We start from the raw sequence: 23,636 nt of genomic DNA on the forward strand, positions 1-23,636 counted from the left end.
TGTGTGCGTGTGCATTTAAAGCTTTTAAAATCTGCTGTCAGGTCATTTGGATAAAATTAATAGAAGAGACCCAGGGAAAATGACTTTGCCTTTCTTTTTTTTTTTAAAGGGAGCTCAACTTTAAAAAACCTGAGGGAAGGCTCATTTAAGCTTAGAGTGAATAATTATACACCGTGGAGTGGAGCATAGTGCCCAAATGGATTTTTTATTGGTGCTATTATAATAAATCCTAATGACATATGACTCTGACACATGGTTCTTTGTAATAATAGAAAATAGGGGAGACCCCACTTTTGCACTGTTTTGTTGTACACCTGCTACTTTCCTGGATATCTTTCTGAGTTCCCTTTTTCTCAGCCAATATACAGTGTAGACCAGGAAAGAAATTGCAGGTCAAAGGACCTGCCTCTGGTTCTGATTATAACAAGTCATTCATTTCTTTCCCTTAGGAAACTGGGGTTTCTTCATTTTATGTGTTAATATGCATACTTTTTTTTTTTTTTTTTGAGACAAAGTCTCACTCTGTCACCCAGGCTGGAGTGCAGTGGCGTGATCTCAGCTCACGGCAACTTCCGCCTCCTGGGTTCAAGCGATTCTCCTTTCCCCAGCCTCCTGAGTAGTAGCTGAGATTGCAGGCGCCCACCACCATGCCAAACTAAGTTTTGAATTTTTTGCAGAGATGTGGTTCCCCCATGTTGGCCAGGCTGGTCTCGAACTCCTGACCTCGAGTGATCCGCCTGCCTCGGCCTCCCAAAGTGTGGGATTACAGGAGTGAGCCTCCACGCCCAGCCGGTTTTCTTTAATTGCAATTAAGTGAAATGTATTATATTCCTTTTAGAGGTAAAGGAATTATGGCTCAACTAGATTGAGTGACCTGCTAAAAGATCACTAGCTAATATTAGAGCCAAGTTTCGGACTCCAGGTTCAGATTTCTTTCCACCACAACAATGAGGCGCTTAGATCTCCAAGGCCCTAGTCCCTTTCCTCTTAATATCATCTCGTTGAAAGGGCAGGGATTTACCCCGGTTTGCTCCCAGCGTCTAAGGCTCTCTCTGCCTGGCACATGGACAGGAATGTTGTCTATTTTGAGCATGCACTCAATATATATTTATTGACTACAGATGCGCCACAATCTGCCCTGTGACTTTCAGCAAGTCGCTGTTCCTTTCTGGATTTCATCTCTATCCCCTGCTCGGCCCAGCCTCCACCCCGCGCCTCCTTGGCTCCTCCAGCCACTAGACTGCGCTGTGGTGTTGGACCCCACCCAGCAGACAGCGGCGCCCTTCTTGGCCCGGCTGCGCCTTCGCCAGTCGGAGAGCGGATGGCGAAGAACCGGAAGTGCTAAAGTCTCTGAGGGCAAGGCCGCTGCTGCTGCCGCCGCTGCTTCTGAGTGCCGCGTTCGCCGCCTGTGTTGTCACCTGCGCCGCCGCTGAGGAAGCCACTGCAACCAGGACTGGAGTGGAGGCGCCGCAGCATGAAGCGGCGCAGGCCCGCTCCATAGCGCACGTCGGGACGGTCCGGGCGGGGCCGGGGGGGAAGGTGCAGTATCCGCCCCCCTCTCCTTCCCCTGCGTCTGCGAGGCTTGAGCGACGGCTCACCAGGCCCTCTCCCCCTCACGGAGGGACTGCTCGGCGCGTTCTCAGGGTCAGCGCGCTTTGCGGTTTACCCGACGCGCCGCCCTGTCCAGGGCAGAGCCGGTGGCTGGCCCCCCCTACTTGCCGGAAGAGGAAGCCGAGGCTCTGAGATTCCGAGTCAACCACCGTTCACTGGGCGCCCCCTGAGCTCTGGGCGCTGGCCTCTTGACTTCCACGTCCGTTATCTTAATTGAGTCTCGCTGGGGTTGGGAGGCCGGGTATTGTCAGCGCTTACAGATAAGGAAACGGAAGCCCACAGAGGCCAAGGGGTTTTCCTTAAGTCCAACTTGGCAGATGGGCTCTGGACTCAGATTTTCTGGTTTCCCATTCAGATTTTCTGGTTTCCCAGCTGGTGGTCATTTTTTCTCACCTGCCTCATGCTAGATCGATTCCCTCCCTGCTCACTGCCCCCGCCCATTCTGTTCCACCCACTTGCAACAGGACACTTTCCTGCCACACCTCTCTTCTCACACATTTTCTTCCTAAGACTTGGCATCCCTCCCATCTTCCTTCTCATATTCTCTGCTATGCTTCTCCTCTTCTTCCTCAGTCATAGTTTTTCAAGATCTTTGCTCCCTCTGTGCTAATGAACCTCTCAACTAGGTGTGGACCCCCAAAGAGAGATTAGCTAGGCTTCAGTGAGGCTTTACGTGTTTAAGTGGACGGCTGTTTGGCCCTCGAGTTAAAAATTAAGGAATTTCACTTGAGTGGATCCAAACTCAAGAGTCCTAAAGGTATTTTCTGAGTCAGCATGCTCTATTTCTGAGTGAGGGACTTAGTGCTGTGGTGTGTGTTGACATTTTAGTCCATTGTTGCTGTGCTGGCATAACCTTGCTGTTTTTCCTACACTTGCCACTTAGCTTTTCCCACCCCATCCCTTCATCACCTCCTTGGGCTGTGGGAGCCCAAAATTCAAACTGATAGAGTAACAGATGTAATAGCAGACCTTCCTTTTTTTTTTTTTTTTCCTAAGCCAGAATTTCAACAAGTTTAATGCTGCTTTTTCCAGAAAAGTTACCTATTTAAATTATTCTCAGAGTAATGCAGCAAGAAAAAAAGCAAAAATGGAATGCACTTAAGATGAATAGGAAATTATCTCGTGAAATATCTTAAGTTATTAAATTCAAGTTAATTCCTTTTCTGCAAAAATGGCCTGTAACTCTTATTGGCTATCCTCCTGAGTTGATTCTCTCTCCATCCAGCTTGATATGACATTATTATGTAAAACAGGAACAGGAATAGGCACATAAAAATAAATTTTATTAATCATCTGCCGTTTTTGATGATTTGCAATAGTCACTGAGTAACTTCACATCTGTATGCCTTTTGTAACTTTTTAAAAAGCCTTTCCATGATTTTCCTTTTAATGTATGTCTGGACACCAACATTTACTATGTTAGGATATTCTTTTGACTATATTGGGCTACACATCTTTGAAATAAAATAATTCTTGGATTTTGATAACATAAAATGCAGATACAAAATAATCTAGGCATTATATATTGTCCCAAAAAGTGGTAGTTCGGTATCAGTTTTAACTATTGTTTTGGGGCTTCTCTTTTTGACCACATATGGTCCATCTTAATGATCAGAGTCTTATTATCTTATTTCATTATCCTGGTGAGCAGGCTTGGATGGTGAGAAAAGGAAAGATTCCTGTGAGAAGAGCAGGATGAGCAGAGGGAGTCTATGCTTGAAGTTGAGTCACTTGAAAAAGATCTCTTTGAGTGTGGAAGAGATCTGAGCAGATGAAAATAAAATCAGGTAGGCACCAGGGAAACTACTTAAGTGACGAGGTAGGTGGGACAGTGAGATATATGCACTGTGCTGAGAAGGTACACTGACCCTATTTTCCTGTTTTTGACATTAGAAAATTCAGATCACCTACTTTGAGAATGTATTTGTATATAATCTGGAACTAAGTCATTTACCAAACATCTGCACAGATTACCAATATTATATAATATCAGATATATTTTAGAAATGCAGGATGTACATTTGCTGTGAACATACAGAATAGCAGACTGTCATTTGGACTGTACAGTGTTTGTACATGTACACACACGTATGCATGTATATGCATCGAGTGTCCAGGGCTTAGTACAATTCAGGAATACCAGATAATTAAATGTAAGCTAATGTACCTTTTACATAGAAAAGATGTGACGCGAATGATAAGAAGCTGGGCATGGCCAGGCTTGGTGACTCACGCCTATAATCCTGCACTTTGGGCCAAGGCAGGAAGATTGCTTGAGGCCAGGAGTTCAAGACCAGCCTGGACAACATAGTGAGACCCCTATCTCTCCAAAAATTTTTTTTTTTTTTTTTTTTTTTGAGACGGAGTCTTGCTCTGTCGCCCAAGCTGGAGTGCAGTGGCGCGATCCTGGCTCACTGCAAGCTCCACCTCCTGGGTTCACGCCATTCTCCTGCCCCAGCCTCCCGAGTAGCTGGGACTACAGGCGCCCGCCACTGCGCCCGGCTAATTTTTTGTATTTTTAGTAGAGACGGGGTTTCACCGTGGTCTCGATCTCCTGACCTTGTGATCCGCCCGCCTCGGCCTCCCAAAGTGCTGGGATTACAGGCGTGAGCCACCGCGCCCGGCTTTACAAAAAAGTTTTAAAAAATTAGCCAGGCATGGTGATGCATTCCTCTGGTCTTAGCTACTCAGGAGGCTGAGGCGTGAGGATCCTCTGACTCCAGGAGTTCAAGGTTGTACCACTGCACTGCAGCTTGGGCAACAGTGAGACTTGTCTAAAAAAAATAAACTGGACAATAAGGCTTCGGAGGAGGTCTTTCTGTTGAGCTTCCCTGTTCTGTTCACCAGCCCTATTCTTGCAAGCACTGGTTTGGAGATGAACTTCCAAACATAACACAAGAGAAGTTGAGAAAAATGAGCCCAATTTGTATAGTTTCTTTTCTCATTTGTCCCTCAGTCCATTAGATATAAAACTGGGTCCACTGGCCGGGCACGGTGGCTCACGCCTGTAATCCCAGCCCTTTGGGAGGCCAAGGTGGGTGGATCATGAGGTCAGGAGTTCAAAACCAGCTTGGTGAAGATGGTGAAACCCCGTCTCTACTAAAAAATAGAAAAATTAGCTGGGCGTGGTGGCGGGCGCCTGTAATCCCAACTATTGTGGAGGCTGAGGCAGGAGAGTTGCTTGAACCCAGGAGGCGGAGTTGCAGTGAGCTGAGATTGTGCCACTGCCCTCTAGCCTGGGTGACAGAGCAAGACTGCCTCAAAAAAAAAAAAGAAAAAACTGGGTCCATTGACATTTGGTAGAAAGTAGGCCTCCACTAGCTAGCTTTTAGTAGGGCAAGTAAACAACATATGATAGAATATAACCACCACAGTCTTATAGTGTCAGTAAATATCAGTGTGCTGGATACTCACTGAGCTAAATGACTTTAATTCCCTGCCAAGCTGCTTTGGATTTTAGTCATTGAAAGTGAATGCTCACTTGTTACAATATTACAGGCATACCTGATGTAACTGTCTAATAGGTTTTCTGGCCACTTCATTACTGTTATATTGAAAATGGTAACATAGGTAATTGCAGCATGAAAAAAGACAAAATAAGCTGCACACATAGCTCATTCAGTTATTTGGCATGCCACTAATGTGTGCTTAATGGACTAATTCACAATCCATACCTGCTAATAACTTTTAGTCTGTGATAGTTACTATGAATTGATGTTAACCTTCAAATTTGGGCTTTAAGAAAGATATATTAAATGTACAGCCTTGTATTTATTATTGTAGAAGTAGTTGATATGTTAAGTTTGGTTACATAAATGCAATTTAGTTTATCTCCCAAGTCCACATGTCTTTGACAGTTATTAGTTCAAAAAGAGCAGATTGCCCAGAATTTTTATGTTCCTTCTTTTTGGCAATGTCATAAATAATATATGTTAGAATACCCACTGGTTTATGATAACACTTTTTGTTATTTGATACTTCGCTCATGTTAAATGTTGGAAAAGATAAAGGAGAAATGCAACTTCTGGATTTGTGAAATGAGAATAAACATTATTAGCAGATGAAATATTAACAAACAGTAGGGGTTGAACTGGTAAACCTCAGTTTATGCTTTTATCAAAATACTGTTGGTACAAATATTAAATGCTTTCTGTATCAACAACTTCAGCTAATTAAAGCCACTTTAAGATAGTATCTTTTTTTCTGCCATTTAATCAGTATATGTTGTATGATTGGTAAGAATAGTCATATAAGTGTCCTTAAAATATAGAGTCACCAGGCTGAGCGCGGTGGCTCATGCCTGTAATCCCAGCACTTTGGGAGGCTGAGGTGGGCGGATCATGAGGTCAGGAGATTGAGACCATCCTGGCTAACACAGTGAAACCCCATCTCTACTAAAAATACAAAAAAGTGGCCGAGCGTGGCGGCAGGCACCTGTAGTCCCAGCTACTCGGGAGGCTGAGGCAGGAGAATGGCATGAACCTGGGAGGTGGAGCTTGCAATGAGCCAAGATGGTCCCACTGCACTCCAGTCTGGATAAGAGAGCAAGACTGCGTCTCAAAAAAAAAAAAAAAAAGAAAATAGAGTCACCACAAATGAAGATGATAGTGATGTATAGGCAAGAGCAGAAGACTCGAAAATGTATCAGCCAGTCAAGTGTTTTGTTTGGCTTTCTGTTTAAAAGGAAACAATATATTATCTTGGAGAAGTATCCTAGGAAGGTTATTACATGCATGTTATTTTTGACATTTTTATTACCGTTCTCATTAGTTGTGGTTATTTCTGTTAGCTGAAAAAAATCCACACTTACCAAATGTGTTACTTTTTAAAATGCAAAACACTTAGCTTCCTTGGCAGAGTTAGCTTCGCTATTGACATGCTCTTGGGTGGAGCATAGCAGCCAACTGGCAAATGGCCTGTTTCCTTCCAATGTGGGAAAGAAAAGGGAGTTTTGGCAAGAAATACCTAAGGAGAGCCTTTTATAAAAGTTACCAAAGGGATTTATAGGCACTGCGAAGTAGACCTGACCTCAATTTTTTTTTAAATTTCATTTTTAAACTGAACACGGAAGGGAGAGCTATTGCTTTTCTTACTAGGTTTCATTGCAGCTGTGCTAAAAAGAATTTTTTTCTTGCCCTCCCCACTCCCCCCGCTTTTTTTTTTGAACCTATCAGAGAATCATTCTGATAATAGAAGACAGACCTGTGAACAGCTTCATGTGCCTTGTTTTTCTAGGAAAATGCAACATGGCAGCAGCAATGGAAACAGAACAGCTGGGTGTTGAGATATTTGAAACTGCAGACTGTGAGGAGAATATTGAATCACAGGATCGGCCTAAATTGGAGCCGTTTTATGTTGAGCGGTATTCCTGGAGTCAGCTTAAAAAGCTGCTTGCTGATACCAGAAAATATCATGGCTACATGATGGCTAAGGCACCACATGATTTCATGTTTGTGAAGAGGAATGATCCAGATGGGCCTCATTCAGACAGAATCTATTACCTTGGTGAGTACAAAGTCATAGTTTCTGAGAGAAAATGATCTCTTAAGTCAAACTTAACTCTAGATATAATTGACACTCAAAGTTTGATGAATAAATAAATTCGCGACTTTTGGTTCCATTAAAGGAAAAAACCTTTTAATTTGAAGAATTCGATTTTGTTGTATTGCATTAACTTTATTTTTACTTGTAGGTAACAAACCATGAATTGATCATGATCATTTTTCAAAATCAAAGATGCTAGAAATTGCTTCTTCCTAAAGCTAGCTTGAAATGCTTTTCTTTAGATGGTCTGATTAGGAAAACAAACAATAAAACCATTAGTTTGTTCCCACTCAACAGCTGCTGCTTTTGTTTTTTTAATCCAAGGTTGTTTTTGGTCTCTTCTTCCCAAGTCCAGTCACTCCAGATTTAATGTCTACCTAAATTAAATATGTTAATCTACTGATTTACTATCTTGTTGGTTAAAATTTTAAAGATAGGTTCCTTCCCTTCCTCCAGAATTTTTCCAGTATAAGTTTTATTCGTTTATATGAATGTGTGCATATATGTGTTTTATTTATTTGTGTGCGTGTGCAGTGTGTGTGTATGTATATGTGTATAGAGATATTAAAGATGTCTGCATGAATTCATGTGATAATTTTAGATTTTTTTTTTTTTTGAGACAGGGTCTCACTCTGTCACCCAGGTTGGAGTGCAGTGGCACACTAATGGCTCACTGCAGCCTTGACCTCCCAGGCTCAAACAATCCTTCCACCCCAGCCTCCCTGGTAGCTGGGACTACAGGTGCATGCCACCACGGCCAGCTAATTTTTTGTATTTTTTTTTTTTTTATAGAGATGGAGTTTTGCCATGTTGCTCAAGCTGGGATTCATTTTTTTTTTTTAATAACTTCAGAATATTCCATTATATAATTGTGCCATATTTTACTTAACCAGACCTCTAATAATGTTCACGTGCCGCCATAACCAGCTACTTTATTGAATTTTTTTGTAGAGACAGAGTTTTGCCATGTTGCTCAGGCTGGGATTCATTCTTTTTTAACAACTCAGAATATTCCATTATATAATTGTGCCATAGTTTACTTAACCAGACCTCCAGTAATGGCATTTCGGTTTTTCTGATCTGCTGTTACAAAAGAAGAGGAAGTGAATGTCACTATATTAGATCATTTTGCACATGCGTGAATATACCTGTAGAACTAATTCCTAAGAGTGGAATTGCTGGGAAAAAGGGTATATATATTTTGAGTTTTGATTGATATTACTGAGCTCCCCTTCCAAAGAGTTTATACTGCCATGAACATTATCTCAGATTATCTATTTCTCCATGCATACACCAATAGTGAGTAATTAAACTTTTTTAACTTTCCCAGTCTGATTAGTGAACGGCAGTTTCTCATTGTTTTTATTTTATTTCTCTTATGTGTGAGGTTGAGCATCGTTTCACATGCTTAAAAAGCCATTTGTGGCTGGGCACAGTGGCTCATGCCTGTATTCCCAGCACTTTGGGAGGCTGAGGCTGGCAGATCACTTGAGGTCAGGAGTTTGAGACCAGCCTGGCCAACATGGTGAAACCGCGTCTCTACTAAAAATGCAAAAATTAGCCAGGTGTAGTAGCACACACTTGTAATCTCAGCTACTTGGGAGGCTGAGGCAGGAGAATTGCTTGAACCTGGGAGGTGGAGGTTGCAGTGAGCTGAGATGGTGCCACTGCCCTCCAGCCTGGACAACACAGCGAGAGACTTCATTTCAAGTAAAGAAAAAAAAAAAGCCATTTGTATTTCTTTTCTGTGCAGTCACAGTCTATAATATTTGGTTTTTAATTGGGTTGGGTTTCTTTTTTCTTTTTTAAAGTTCTTTTCTTTTTCCACCCAACCCCTGAAGAGGGTTTCTTTTTCTTAATGATTTGAAGCCTTTTATATAATAAGTGAATTAATCCTTTGTAGAATTGTCCCACGTTTGTTTATTTTTAAATTATTTATTAATTATTATTATTTTTTGAGACAGGGTCTCTGTCATCTAGACTGGAGTGCAGTGGCATGATCTTGGCTCACTGCACCCTTGACCTCCCAGGCTGAAGTGATCCTCCCGCCTCAATCTCCCAAGTAGCTGGACCTACAGGCGTGTGCCACCATGCCCAGCTAATTTATGTTTTGTTTTTTTTTTCATAGAGGCAGGGGTTTTGCCATATTGTTCAGGCTGATCTGGAACTCCTGAACTCAGGCAATCTACCTGCCTCAGCCGGGATTACAGGCGTGAGCCACCAAACCTGGCCTTTTTTTTTTTTTTCCTTTTTTGAAATGGGGTCTCACTCTGTTGCCTAGGCTGGAGTGCAGTGGTGTGATCTGGCTAACTGCAACCTCCACCTCCCAGGCTTAAGCCATCCTCCCATCTCAGCCTCCCAAGTAGTTGGGACTATAGGCACACACCACTATGCCCAGCTAATTTTTGTATTTTTGGTAGAGATGGGGTTTCACCATGTTGCTCAGGCTTGTCTCCAACTCCTAAGCTATCTGCCCACCTCAGCCTCCCAGAGTGCTGGCATTGCAGACATGAGCCACCACACCTGGCCAGAAATCTTTTATAAGAAATTATACGTTTTTGAGAGCCCTTATTCCAAATGTGGTATGCTTAGAAGAAGCTCTATTATTTAGTAACAAGCATTTTGTTACATTAGCATTTTACTTTATCGCATGCTTAATTTTGCCTCTTGTTCTTTGTCATGCTATCCTAAAGAGAAACAGGACTCATTGATACTGTTGCCTGAAGACATGGGACCAAATTGACTGCTGTAGCTCTAAAGACCGATAAATACCATTAGGAAAGCATGAGAAAAGCCCATTTTGTGCTTATGTCAGAATTTAGAATGTTCTGGGGAAATTTTTACTGGTGATGGATAAAGCTCCTAGTTGGAACTAGGAGCATATAGGGAGGGGCAAATGAAATGATTGTGGGGAATGGCTGTTATTGAGGAGAGAAGAAAACCAATTTTTCTTTTAATATTTTAAGACCGAAGGCTCTTAGAAAGAGAATGGTTAAGGAGGATATGATCACATTTTGTAAAATTGTGAATGGTGTTGATGGGTGACCACAGTCTTAAGAATTCTATAACAGAGCAACTTGGGAATCTACAAAGTAGATTTTACACAAAATTGAGTGCTGAAGTAAATGTCAGTGGATATATAACTTTTTACTCCAAAGGCAATGTAAACTAATTAGAAAAATAAGAGGATAAAAAAAATATGTGGTTATTTGGAGGCTCATCCTCATGAGGGTTAGCATGGAAGTTAACCACACCTTTCCCTAGACTACCTTCTGCTGGCATTAATAATTCAGAAACACAGGTCAAGGGTCTCTTTCACCCAGGAGATTTCTTGTTATTTCTGTGTGATTTATTTTTTCCTTCCTTCACTCCTTCAGCTTTTTGGAAGCAATACCTTTTTTTTTTTTTTGAGATGGAGTTTTGCCCTTGTTACCCAGGCTAGAGTGCAGTGGAGTGATCTCGGCTTACTGCAACCTCTGCCTCCCGCGTTCAAGTGATTCTCCTGCCTCAGTCGCCCGAGTAGCTGGGATTACAGGCATGTGCCACCACGCCTGGCTAATTTTGTATTTTTAGTAGAGACAGGGTTTCTCCGTGTTGGTCAGGCTGGTGTCAAGCTCCCAACTTCAGGTGATCCACCCACCTCAGCCTCCCAAAGTGCTGGGATTACAGGCATTAGCCACCACGCCTGGCCAGTAATACCTTTTTAGAGTAGAAAGGCTTTGTTTTACCTTGTTTATGTTTTCTTTGATTCACATCTTCATAACCATAGTGTTTCTGTCAGTCTTTTATATGTAACTTTTATATGTAACTCACTTTACGCTGCTGTTATCTTCCCATCTAGTTATCACATGATTTCACAGAATTGATTTGACTTCTGCTTAATTTAGACCTTTTTCATTCGCCCTTCCCCAATAAAGGACAAAGAGATTTTCAGCAGATCAGATGCCGGATTCTGTGTTGTTTTAATATTAATATAATTTTATTGGAAACCCTAAAGGTCTTATTAACGATTATTGTTACAGAACTTTTTTTTTTTTTTTTTTTTTTTGAGATGGAGTCTTGCTCTGTTGCCCAGGCCGGAGTGCAGTGGTGTGATCTCGGCTTATTGCAATCTCTGTCTCCTGGGTTCAAGCAATTCTTCTGCCTCGGCCACCTAAGTAACTGGGATTACGGGAACATGCCACCACACCCAACTAATTTTTTTGTCTTTTTCGTAGAGACAGGGTTTCACCATGTTGGCCAGCCTGGTCTCGAACTTCTGATTTCAAATGATCTGCCTGCCTTGGTATCCCAAAGTGCTGGGATTATAGGCATGAGCCACCACGCCTAGCCTACAGAACTTTTATAATGAATAAAAACTAGAATTCAGTTAGATCTATGTGTTTCCAAGTAAGCACTTTAAATGTTTCAGAAACGGAAGAAACAGTAATCTGAAGTTGTTACATTGGAATCTCATGAGCCTGTTGCCAACTGGTAAAGGACTCACAATTTTTAAAAAATTCTGAAAATGGTACTTAACTTTTCTTTACACAGTAACTTACATACTTTTATGTTTATTTTGAGAGGGACTAAGATCTGATTACCAGAATGAAACCTGAGCATTTTTCTTTAAAGTCTCAGGTTTCTTTTTGTTGTTGTTGTTGTTGTTTTAAGATGGGATCTTGCTATGTTGCCTAGGCTTGTCCTGAATTCCTGGGTTCAAGTGATCCTCACACCTTAGCCTCCCAAGTAGCTGGGATTATAGGCATGTGTACTGGGCCAGGCTAGCCTTGGTTTTATTGAAAATTTTTATGGTGTATGGCATAAGCACCTTCTACTTGTTAACATTCATTATAAATCCCATAGAGTGCAAAATATTGCAGTGTATAGAAGGCATTATATACTTGCAACTGTGACTGTCGTAAGAATGCTATTTGAAAAAATAATAATAAATGATTGCTTTCTCCTATAGCCATGTCTGGTGAGAACAGAGAAAATACACTGTTTTATTCTGAAATTCCCAAAACTATCAATAGAGCAGCAGTCTTAATGCTCTCTTGGAAGCCTCTTTTGGATCTTTTTCAGGTAGGATTAAATGTTGTTATTCCTATGATTTGGTGTATGTGTTCAGATACTGCATTTATTTAAAAGTTGGGATTTTATATTTAAAGTAGATGTAAATAAAAAAAGTTAAAACTTTTTATGTTTTTGTATGTGTGACCCTGAAATTCCATTTAATTCTTGATATATGAAACTAAGAGATAATAAAATTCAGTTTTTTAAACTGCTTTCTCCCTGTTTAACTGCATTTCCCTTTCATAAACTTTGTACTTATGTTGTTCTCACATTTTTTAAAGGAGCTGTTCACAGAAAAGAACTGATAATTATTTCCAGAAAGGCTTATTTATATATTGTAATTGATTTTGTAGTTTTAAAGCTCAGTAACAGCACTAAAATAAAGGTACAAAGTTCAGTTTTACCTTCTAAATAGTATAATTCCATTTATGTAAAATCAAAGGTTGGGGTTTTATTTCCCCCAATATTTTATCTTTATTTTTTGTTTTTAAAAACTATTTTATATAAATATAAATAGTTTTAAAAACTATTTTATATATGTTTAATAAGATGGGGGGTCTTGCTATGTTGTCCAGGCTGGTCTCAAACTCCTGGGTTCAAGCAATCTGCCTGCCTCAGCTTTCCACAGTGCTGGAATTACAGGAGTGAGCCACTTCACCTGGCTGATTTTATCTTTAGATAAGAAAGTACATTGTTGAAAATACCCCAAAGATAATGTTTTAGTACAATCGTTTGCTTCTTTGGTTCTTATTACTCTTTTTACAGTGAGTATTTATTCATTTATTATTATCATTTTTTTTTTTTGAGATGGAGTTTTGCTCTTGTTGCCCAGGCTGGAGTTCAATGACATAATCTCAGCTCACTGCAACCTCCACGTCCTGAGTTCAAGCAATTCTCCTGCCTCAGACTCCCAAGTAGCTGGGATTACAGGCGTGCGCCTCCGTGCGCAGCTAATTTTGTATTTTTAGTAGAACTGGGGTTTCACCGTGTTAGCCAGGATGGTCTCAATCTCCTGACCTTGTGATCCACCCACCTTGGCCTCCTGAAGTGCTGGGATTATAGTCGTGAGCCACCGCACCTGGCCTGGGCCAAGTATTTGTTAATTGAATAACACGAATGTGCTGTTTCTCATAGAAATTTAAAACAAAAAAACATAACAACTAATCTCTTTTTTTTTTTTTTTTTTTTTTTTTTTTTGAGACACAGTCTCACTCTGTAACCCAGGCTGGAGTGCAGTGGCGCCATCTCAGCTCACTGTAACCTCTGCCTCCCAGGTTCAAGTGATTCTCCTGCCTCAGCCTCCCAAGTAGGTGGAATTATAGGTGCACACCACCTTGCCTGGCTAATTTTTGTATTTTCAGTAGAGACAGGGTTTCACCATGTCGCCCAGGCTGGTTTCGAACTCTTGGCCTCAAGTGATCCACCGCCTCAGCTTCCCAAAGTACTGGGATTACAGGTGTGAGCCACTGCACCTGGCCACAACTAACCGTTTTCACTGCAACTGTTTATTATGAACATTTGCCCTTTACATAGGCATGTGACTTTTCTTTAAAACAGAAAAAATTTCTTATTCTAAGACCAGTGTCTTTAACTAAAATAATGATAATTTTCTCATAGAAAAATTGGCAAAAGTTTTTTAAACTTTTATAATGGAAATTTTTAAAGCATGCAAAAGTAGAATAATGTGAAATATTTTCAACAAGGATTAAATCTTAGACATCAGCGTTGATTGTAGCCCTACTAACTTCCCCTCACAACCCCCCACCCCTACTGCTCAGATTTTTTCTTTGTTTGTTTTGAGACAGAGTCTCACTGTTGCCCAGGCTGGAGTGCAGTGGTGCCATCGCTGCTTACTGCAAGCTCTGCCTTCTGGGTTCACACCATTCTCCTGCTTCAGCCTAACTAGTAGCTGGGACTACAGGCGCCTGCCACCGTGCCCAGCTAATTTTTTGTATTTTTGGTAGAGACGGGGTTTCACTGTGTTAGCCAGGATGGTCTCAGTCTCCTGACCTCGTGATCTGCCTGCCTTGGCCTCCCAAAGTGCTGGGATTACAGGTGTGAGCCACCGCGCCTGGCCCTGCTCAGACGATATTAAAGAAGATACCAGATATGTCATTCCTGAAATACATCAGTATGTATCTCTAAAGGATACCAATTTTTTTTTTTTTTTTTTTTTTTTTTTTTTTGACGCGGAATCTTGCTCTGTGCCCCAGGCTGGAGTGCAGTGGCGCGATCTCGGCTTACTGCAAGCTCCGCTCCCCTGGGTTCACGCCATTCTCCTGCCTCAGCCTCCCGAGTAGCTGGGACTACAGGCGCCCGCCACCTCGCCCGGCTAATTTTCTTGTATTTTTAGTAGAGACGGGGTTTCACCGTGTTAGCCAGGATGGTCTCGATCTCCTGACCTCATGATCCGCCCGTCTCGGCCTCCCAAAGTGCTGGGATTACAGGCTTGAGCCACCGCGCCCGGCCAGGATACCAATTTTTTTAAAAAATTGAGACAACATTTCACTCTCACCCAAATTGGAGTCCAGTGGTGTGTGATCACAGCTCACCGCAGCCTTAACTTCCTGAGCTCAAGCTAGAGTGCAGTGGCACAATCTCAGCTCACCGCAACCTCTGCCTCCCAGGTTCAAGCAATTGATTCTCCTGCCTCAGCCTCCTGAGTAGCTGGGACTACAGCGTGCGCCATCACTCCTAGCTAATTTTTGTATTTTTAGTAGAGACAGGGTTTCACCGTGTTGGCCAGGATGGTCTCGATCTCTTGACCTTGTAGTCCGCCTACCTTGCCTCCCAAAGTGCTGGGGTTACAAGCATGAGCCACCGCGCCTGGCCCTACTGCAATTTTTTTTTTTTTTTTTTTTTTTTTGAGACGGAGTCTCGCTGTGTCTCCCAGACTAGAGTGCAGTGGCACGATCTCAGCTCACTGCAAGCTCCACCTCCCAGGTTCATGCCATTCTCCTGCCTCAGCCTCCTGAGTAGCTGGGACTACAGGCGCCCGCCACCACGCCCGGCTAATTTTCTGTATTTTTAGTAGAGACAGGGTTTCACCGTGTTAGCCAGGATGGTCTCGATCTCCTGACCTCGTGATCCACCCGTCTCGGCCTCCCAAAGTGCTGGGATTACAGGCGTGAGCTACCATGCCCAGCCTTTTTTTTTTTTTTTTAAATGGAGTTTCACTCTTGTCGCCCAGGCCTGAGTGCAATGGCACAATCTCGGCTCACTGCAACCTCTGCCTCCCGGGTTCAAGCTATTCTCCTGCCGCAGCCTCACAAGTAGCTGGAATTACAGGCATGCGCCACCATACCCGGCTAATTTTGTATTTTTTAGTAGAGAAGGGGTTTCTCCATGTTGGTCTGGCTGGTCTCAAACTTCTGACCTCAGGTGATCCTCCCACTTCGGCCTCCCAGAGTGCTGGGATTATAGGCGTGAGCCACTGCGCCTGGCCCACAATTTTTTTTAAAACGGCCCAGGCACAGTGGCTGATGCCTGTAATCACAGTACTTTGGGAAGCCAAGGAGGGTGGATCACTTGAGGCCAGGAGTTCAAGACCAGGCTGACCAACATGGTGAAACCCCATCTCTACTAAAAAAATATAGAACAGGCTGGGTGCAGTCACTCATGCCTATAATCTCAGCACTTTGGGAGGCCGAGGCGGGTGGATCACCTGAAGTCAGGAGTTCAAGACCACCCCAGCCAATATGGTAAAACCCCATCTCTACTAAAAATATTTTCTAAAAGTCAGGCATGTTGGCAGGTGCCTGTAATCCTAGCTACTCGGGAGGCTGATGTGAGAGAATCGGTTGAACCCGGGAGGCAGAGGTTGCAGTGAGCTTAAATTGTGTCATTGCACTCCACCCTGAGCGACAGAGCAAGACTCCATCTCAAAAAATAATAATAAATGAAAATTAGCCAGGTGTGGTGGGATGGACGCCTGTAGTCCCAGCTACTCGTGAGGCTGAGGCAGGAGAATCACGTGAGCCAAGGAGGCAGGGGTTGCAGTGAGCTGAGATGGCACCGCTGCACTCCAGCTAGGGTGACCGAGGGAGAGACTGTCTCAAAAAAAAAAAAAAAAAGTAATCAATAATAAATGAAGAAATACTTCAGGCTGGGCACGGTGGCTCACGCCTGTAATCCCAGCACTTTGGGAGGCTGAGGCGGGTGGATCACCTGAGATCAGGAGCTCGAGACCAGCCTCATCAACATGGAGAAACCCCCTCTCTAATAAAAATACAAAATTAGCTGGGCATGGTGGCGCATGCCTGTAATCCCAGATACTCGGAAGGCTGACACAGAAGAATCTCTTGAACCCGGGAGGCAGAGGTTGCGGTAAGCCGAGATCACACCATTGCACTCCAGCTTGGGCAACAGAGCAAGGCTCCGTCTCAAAAAAAACAAAACAAAACAAAACAAAAAAAAAACTTCATTGTGTTTCAAGATTGCTTTGAGTATTCTGTGTCTCATGCAATTCTATGTGAATATTATTAGGGTCAGCTTGTCTATATCTGGAAAAAAGGCTTTTGGAATTTTGATAGGCATTTACACTGTATTCCAATCCATGCATATGTGATGTCTTTCTATTTATTTAGATCTTTACTTTCTTTGAACAGTGTTTCACAGTTTCCCTTATACACATCTTGTTCTTCTTTGGTTAAATTTACTACTAAGTATTTTTGTTTTCTTTTTTTATTTTAATGTCAGTCAAATTTAGCAGTTAGGGGTTGTATACCAACTTTAGTGACACTAATGTTAATAGGTTCTGATAACCCACTACTATTAGGTCAGCGTATTTTTTTTAAATAACATTTAAAGTATAATTTTCATTCTTTTTTTTTTTTTGAGACAGATTCTTGCTCTGTCACCCAGGCTGGAGTGAGGTGGCATGATCTTGGCTCACTGCAACCTCCGCCTCCCAGGTTCAGGCAATTCTCCTGCCTCAGCCTCCCTAGTAGCCGGGACTACAGATGCGCACCACCATGCTCGGCTGATTTTTGTATTTTTAGTAGAGGTGGGGTTTCACTGGGTTGGTCAGGCTGGACTTGAACTCCTGACCGTGAGTGATCCACCTGCCTCGACCTCCCAAGGTACTAGGATTACAGGCACGAGCCACCACGCCCAGCCACAAACTTTCTTTGAGAGACATTTTAACAAATATGTTTTAAGTAGGAAAAGAAAACCACAGAGATTCTGCTCTGAAGTTTTTTTGTTTTCCATTTACTTAGCAAATATCCTGAAAAAGCGAAAAACAATACCGTTGTTAAATAAGTAACAGACAGTAACTCCTATAAATAATTTAGGACATAAATGAAACAAATCACTTCTTTCCTAGCGCTGGGAGGCGAAGGTGGACAGATCACTTGAGACCAGGAGTTTGAGACCAGCCAGGCCAACATGGCGAAACTCCATTTCTACTAAAAATACAAAATATTAGCTGGGCATGGTGGTACATGCGTGTAATCCCACCTACTCAGGAGACTGAGGCACAAGAATCCCTGGTTGTAGTGAGCTGAGATCACGCCACGGCAGTCCAGCCCGGGCAACAGAGTGAGAGTTTTGTCTCAAAAAAAAAAAAAGAAATCACTGTGAAATAGTGAATTGGAAAATTGGAAAACTTTGCTAGCTGAGAATTCAAGCAAGGTTTTGGGGTATAAGTAAACTGGGATAGGTAGAAAGAAAAGCATTCTTCCAAGAGTCCAGGGAAGAGGGGTAGAACAGACAAAGACCAGGAGACAGAAAACCACTCATTAAGTTTTATTTAGATCAGTGATGTGACCAGCTTGACCTCTAAGGTTTTAGTAAGAGGAGTATTGCTAGTATAGTGGAAGGGTATTAATAACAGCTGACACATTTGAGAGCTTAATCTGTGTCAGTCATTGTGCTAAACATTGTACGTATTTTATCTAAATCTTCACAAAGCTGATGTAGATGATTTATTACTATTTTGAAAATGAAGACAATTACTTTTGAATAAATTAAGCTACTTTCTCAAGGTTAGACTTCTAGTGAAGGGTCAAAGCTTGGATTCAAACCACTTGACTTAGAAGTCTGTGCTCTTAACTGTGTGCTGGCTACTAAATTACAGTTAAGTTGTAGAAAGTCTTGAATGCCAACATGATTAGACTTTATTCTTGTTCTCTAATGTATACAGTAATCATCTAAAGACCCTTTACTAGGAAATTTTCAGCAGATTTCCTAAAGTTAATCTGCTTAAAGTTGCCAGCAAATTTTGGGGTCACTTAACATGTAGACCATGCTCGGTGAATTAGAAGGCTGAAAAAAAAATGTAGAGTCAATAATGTTGGAGATTCTAGGATTTCAGTGCCGAAAGCAAAAGACGGTTTTTCAGAAGACTGGAATAGGTGACTTTCCTTTCACATTAGGCAACACTGGACTATGGAATGTATTCTCGAGAAGAAGAACTATTAAGAGAAAGAAAACGCATTGGAACAGTCGGAATTGCTTCTTACGATTATCACCAAGGAAGTGGAACATTTCTGTTTCAAGCTGGTAGTGGAATTTATCACGTAAAAGATGGAGGGCCACAAGGATTCACGGTAAGTTGGAGTTGCTAGTGGTTAAATCTGATTTGGATCCAAAAGGTTATTTGCACCCAAATCAGAAAGGTAATTAATAAACAAACCAGAAACTTCAGTTTACCCACCAACGAAGAAATTTAATAGCAGTGAAAACAAGAAACATGGAGATTAGTTTCCAATTTTAAGAGCTAATTTTTTTTTTTTTTTTTTTGAGGCAGAGTTTCACTCTTGTTGCCCAGGCTGGAGTGCAATGGTGCCATCTCGGCTCACCGCAACCTCTGCCTCCTGGCTTCAAGCGATTCTCCTGCGTCATCCTCCCAAGTAGGTGGGATTACAGGCATGCACCACAGCCCCCGACTAATTTTGTATTTTAAGTAGTGATGGGGTTTCTCCATGTTAGTCAGGCTGGTCTCGAACTCCCGACCTTAGGTTATCTGCCTGTCTCGGCCTCCCAAAGTGCTGGGACTACAGGCGTGAGCCACTATACCCGGCCCTAGGAGCTAATTTTCTTTAACCAGCTCAGGCAACAGAGAGAGACCCGTGTCTCTACAAAAAAATTTTAAAAACTTAGTTGGGCATGGTGGTGCACACCTTTAATCCCAGCTACTTAGGAGTCTGAGATGGGAGGATCGCTTGAGCCTAGAGGTCAAGCTACAGTGAACTGTGATTGTGCCACTGCACTCCAGCCTAGATGACAGACAAAGACCTTATCTCAAAACAAAAGAGTTAATAATCTTTCTAGTTACATTAAGATGCCATTTTTAGGCCAGACGCGGTGGCTCACGCCCATGATTCCAGCACTTTGGGAGGCCGATGTGGGCAGATTGTTTGAGCCCAGGAGTTCCAGACCAGTGTGGAAAACATGGCAAAACCCCATCTCTACAAAAAATGCAAAAATTAGCCAGGCAAGCTAGCATGCTCCTGTAGTCCCAGCTACTCAGGAAGCTGAGGTGGGAGGATCACTTGAGCCTGGGAGGCAGAGGTTGTAGTGCACCGAGATTGTGCCGCTGCACTTTAGCGTGGATGACAGAGTGAGATCCTGTCTCAAAAAAAAAAAAAAGATACAAATTTTAAAGTGGTAAAAATACCTGCTGTATAGAAAGATAGAGTAGGCCATGGGTAGTGGCTTACGCCTGTAATCCCAGCACTTTGGGAGGCTGAGGCGGGTGGATCACTTGAGGTCAGGAGTTTGAGACCAGCCTGGCCAACATGGTGAAACCCTGTCTCTACTAAAAATACAAAAATTAGCCAGGCGTACCTGTTGTCCCAGCTACTCGGGAGGCTGAAGCACGAGAATTGCTTGAATCCGGGAGTTGGATGGAGGTTGCAGAGAGCCGAGATCATTCCACTGCCCTCCATCCTGGGTGACAGCGAGACTACCTAAAAGAGAGAGAGAGAAAAAAAAAAAAAAGGGTAAAGGGCATTAGTTCCCACTTCCTGTGTAAGCATTGAGGGAGATTTTGGAAGATCGTTATCACAAGGCAATTTTTTGTTTCCCTTGAAAGCTAATTCATCTTAATAAATTATATATATACACACACACTTTTTTTTTTTTCTTTGGAGAGAGTCTTGCTCTGTCACCCAGGCTGGAGTACAGTGGCGAGATCATGGCTCACTGCAGCCTCAAACTCCTGGGCTCAAGCAATCCTCCCACCTCGGCCTCCTTGAGTAGCTGGGTAGCTATAGATATGTGCCGCCACACTCGACTAATTTAAAAAAATTCTTTTTAGAGGTGAGGGTCCCACTGTATTGCCCCAGCTTGTCTTGGACTTTAGGCTCGAGTGATCCTCTTGCCTCAGCCTCTCAAGTGGCTTATGTTTGGTTTTATTCTAGGCAATTCATTATGAGCTTTAGGAACTCTTGAGAGAATTGTGATGATCCTGGCTTCTATTACATTTTTATCAGCAAACTATTTTATATTGGTAAAAATAATTTTAAAATATTTAATAAAATATTTGATGAATAAGTGTTCAATAACAATGTTTAATGAACAGTAAATACTCTTAAGAGGTGTTGGGGCAACAAAATTTATGAAGTACTGTTTTATTGTCTTTATGTCCTCTCCTATTACCCTTAGCTTTTTCATTCAAAGTAAAAAAATGAGTCCTTTCTGGTAAGTTAAGGCAATGGAAAGTATATTTTTCTGGGAAGCAATGATCATTGTTGACTTTTTTTTTTTTTCCCCTGAGACTGAGTCTCTCTGTCACCCAGGCTGGAGTGCAGTGGCACTATCTTGGCTCACTGCAATAGCTGCCTCCCGGGTTCAAGCGATTCTCCTGCCTCAGCCTCCTAAGTAGCTGGGACTATAGGTGCCCACCACGACGCCCAGCTAATTTTTGTATTTTTGGTAGAGATGCAGTTTCACTGTGTTGGTCAGGCTGATCTTGAACTCCTGACATCAGGTGATCCTCCTGCATTGGCCTCCCAAAGTGCTGGGATTACAGGTGTGAGCCACCACGCCTGGCCTCATTGTTGACATTTTACCTAGAAATATTCTTCTTCATATAGGAAGCGTGCTGGAACATGTATGTGTCAGCCTGATATTTACCTTAGAATGTTGTTTACTTTTCTAGCAACAACCTTTAAGGCCCAATTTAGTGGAAACTAGTTGTCCCAACATACGGATGGATCCAAAATTATGCCCTGCTGATCCAGACTGGATTGCTTTTATACATAGCAATGACATTTGGATATCTAACATCGTAACCAGAGAAGAAAGGAGACTCACTTATGTGCACAATGGTAAGGCATAGTTCTTCAAATCTACTTTTCTGAACAGTATTTTTTGAAGTATAATTTGCTTCTTGCATTTTGACATTAGATCACCAAGCTGGGTGATCTTTGTGTTTGAAATTCAAGTCTTTAAAATTTTTTAAAAATAGAGAAAAGTACAGAGGATAACTGGTATGTACCACATGTATAATACTGCTTTATCTTAATGTTCATTTTCAAACAGTGCAACAAAAGAACCTCTGACATGATTGTTCTTTTAGCCTAATAAGACTGCCAGAATTTTCATAGAACTCTTGTTATTAAAATAAAATTTTAGGCTGGGCATGGTGGCTCCTAGGACTCTGGGAGGCTGAGGCAGGTAGATTGTTTGAGCCCAGAAGTTGAAGACCAGGATGGGCAACATGGTGACACCCCGTTTGCCAAAAAAATACAAAAAATTAGCTGAGCATAGTGGCGTGTGTAATTCTAACTACCTGGGAGACTGAGGTAGGAGGATCACTTGAGTCCAGGAGGTCGAGGCTGTGGTGAGCCATGATTGCACCATTGTACTCCAGCCTGGGCGACAGAGTGAGACTGTCTCAAAAATAAAAAAATAATAATAATAAATAAATAAGTTTTGTTTTTGAGAAACAGATAGAAAAACCAATTACACACTCTAAGAAACTACTTGAGGCCAGGCATGGTGGCTCATGCCTGTAGTCCCAGCACTTCGGGAGGCCAAGGCAGGTGGATCACCTGAGGTCAGGAGTTCTAGACAGTCTGGCCAACATGGTGAAACCCTGTCTCTACTAAAAATACAAAAATTAGCCGGGCATGGTGGTGCGTGCCTGTAAATCCCAACTACTAGGGAGGTTGAGACAGGAGAATTACTTGAACCTGGGGGGCGGAGGTGGCAGTGGCTGAGATCGCGCCACTGCACTCCAGCCTGGGCAAGAGAACAAGACCTTGTCTCAAATAAATAAAATAAAATAAAATAAAATAAAATAAAATAAAATAAAACTACTTGAGACTGAGACAGGGGGAAGCCTGGGCAACATAGTAAGACTTTGTCTCTACCAAAAAAAAAAAATTAGCTGGATGTGGTGGCACATGCCTGTAGTCCCAGCTATTCAGGAGGCTGAGGCAGGCGGATCACTCAAGCCTAGGAGGTTGAGGCTAAAGTGAGACATGGTTGCACCACTGCACTCCAGCCTGGGTGACAGAGTGAGACCCTGTCTCAAAAAAAATTTATCCTTCAGTTTCGGAGAGCCTACTTAGTTATCGTCATAATAGGAAAAATAGAACTTTGTAGAACTATGTATATTGTGGGAATATTTAATTAAGTTTTATCGAAGTGGCTATGATAATACTAAGCAGTATTCAAAGCACAGAAAGCTGTGGTTTCCTCTAAAGGTTTCATACAAATGAAAGATGGGAAATAGTGTATTGCTTTTTCTTTGAACACGTGAAACAGAGTTTAAGATTAAGTACCATAATGGGCCGGGCGCGGTGGCTCAAGCCTGTAATCCCAGCACTTTGGGAGGCCGAGATGGGTGGATCACGAGATCAGGAGATCGAGACCATCCTGGCTAACACGGTGAAACCCCGTCTCTACTAAAAAATACAAAAAACTAGCCGGGCGAGGTGGCGGGCGCCTGTAGTCCCAGCTACTCGGGAGGCTGAGGCAGGAGAATGGCGTGAACCTTGGAGGCGGAGCTTGCAGTGAGCTGAGATCTGGCCACTGCACTCCAGCCTGGACCAAAGAGCGAGACTCTGTCTCCAAAAAAAAAAGAGATTAAGTACCATAATGAAGATGAAGACTGAAAATTCTTTTGTCTAACTTTTGCTTAATCTTACGTTCACAAAGCTGATTTACTGTCATCTTTCTTAATCATTATCCCCTCATCATCATCAATCATTAGTTAAAATTAATTACAGACCAGGTGTGGTGGCTCACACCTGTAATCCCAGCACTTTGGGAGGCTGAGGCAGGCGATCACGAGGTCAAGAGATCGAGACCATCCTGGCTAATATGGTGAAACCCTGTCTCTACTAAAAATACAGAAAATTAGCCGGGCGTGGTGGCGGGCGCCTGTAGTCCCAGCTACTCAGGAGGCTGAGGCAGGAGAATGGCATGAACCCGGGAGGCGGAGCTTGCAGTGAGCTGAGATGGTGCCACTG

General features: G+C 42.4%; 1 protein-coding gene across 7 annotated transcripts in view; it reads left to right on the forward strand.

Moving 5' to 3' along the window:
* The window catches only part of LOC105493006 (dipeptidyl peptidase 8), an 87,221-nt gene that overhangs the window by 10,041 nt on the left and 53,544 nt on the right, over nt 1-23,636 (forward strand). For 2 of the 7 annotated variants that reach the window (XM_071101197.1, XM_071101198.1), the window contains exons 1-6: nt 1,584-2,368; nt 3,263-3,398; nt 6,847-7,116; nt 12,107-12,219; nt 18,588-18,761; nt 21,317-21,485. In XM_071101197.1, the coding sequence (XP_070957298.1) occupies nt 3,383-3,398; nt 6,847-7,116; nt 12,107-12,219; nt 18,588-18,761; nt 21,317-21,485 (742 nt within the window). In that variant the 5' untranslated portion in view covers nt 1,584-2,368; nt 3,263-3,382. Of the gene's footprint in view, nt 1-1,325; nt 1,540-1,583; nt 2,369-3,262; nt 3,399-6,846; nt 7,117-12,106; nt 12,220-18,587; nt 18,762-21,316; nt 21,486-23,636 lie in introns of those variants that run through there. The other 5 variants (XM_071101194.1, XM_071101192.1, XM_071101193.1 and 2 more) reach the window with 5 other exon arrangements.

This window comes from Macaca nemestrina, chromosome 7, assembly GCF_043159975.1.
Source record: "Macaca nemestrina isolate mMacNem1 chromosome 7, mMacNem.hap1, whole genome shotgun sequence".
Taxonomy (NCBI): domain Eukaryota; kingdom Metazoa; phylum Chordata; class Mammalia; order Primates; family Cercopithecidae; genus Macaca; species Macaca nemestrina.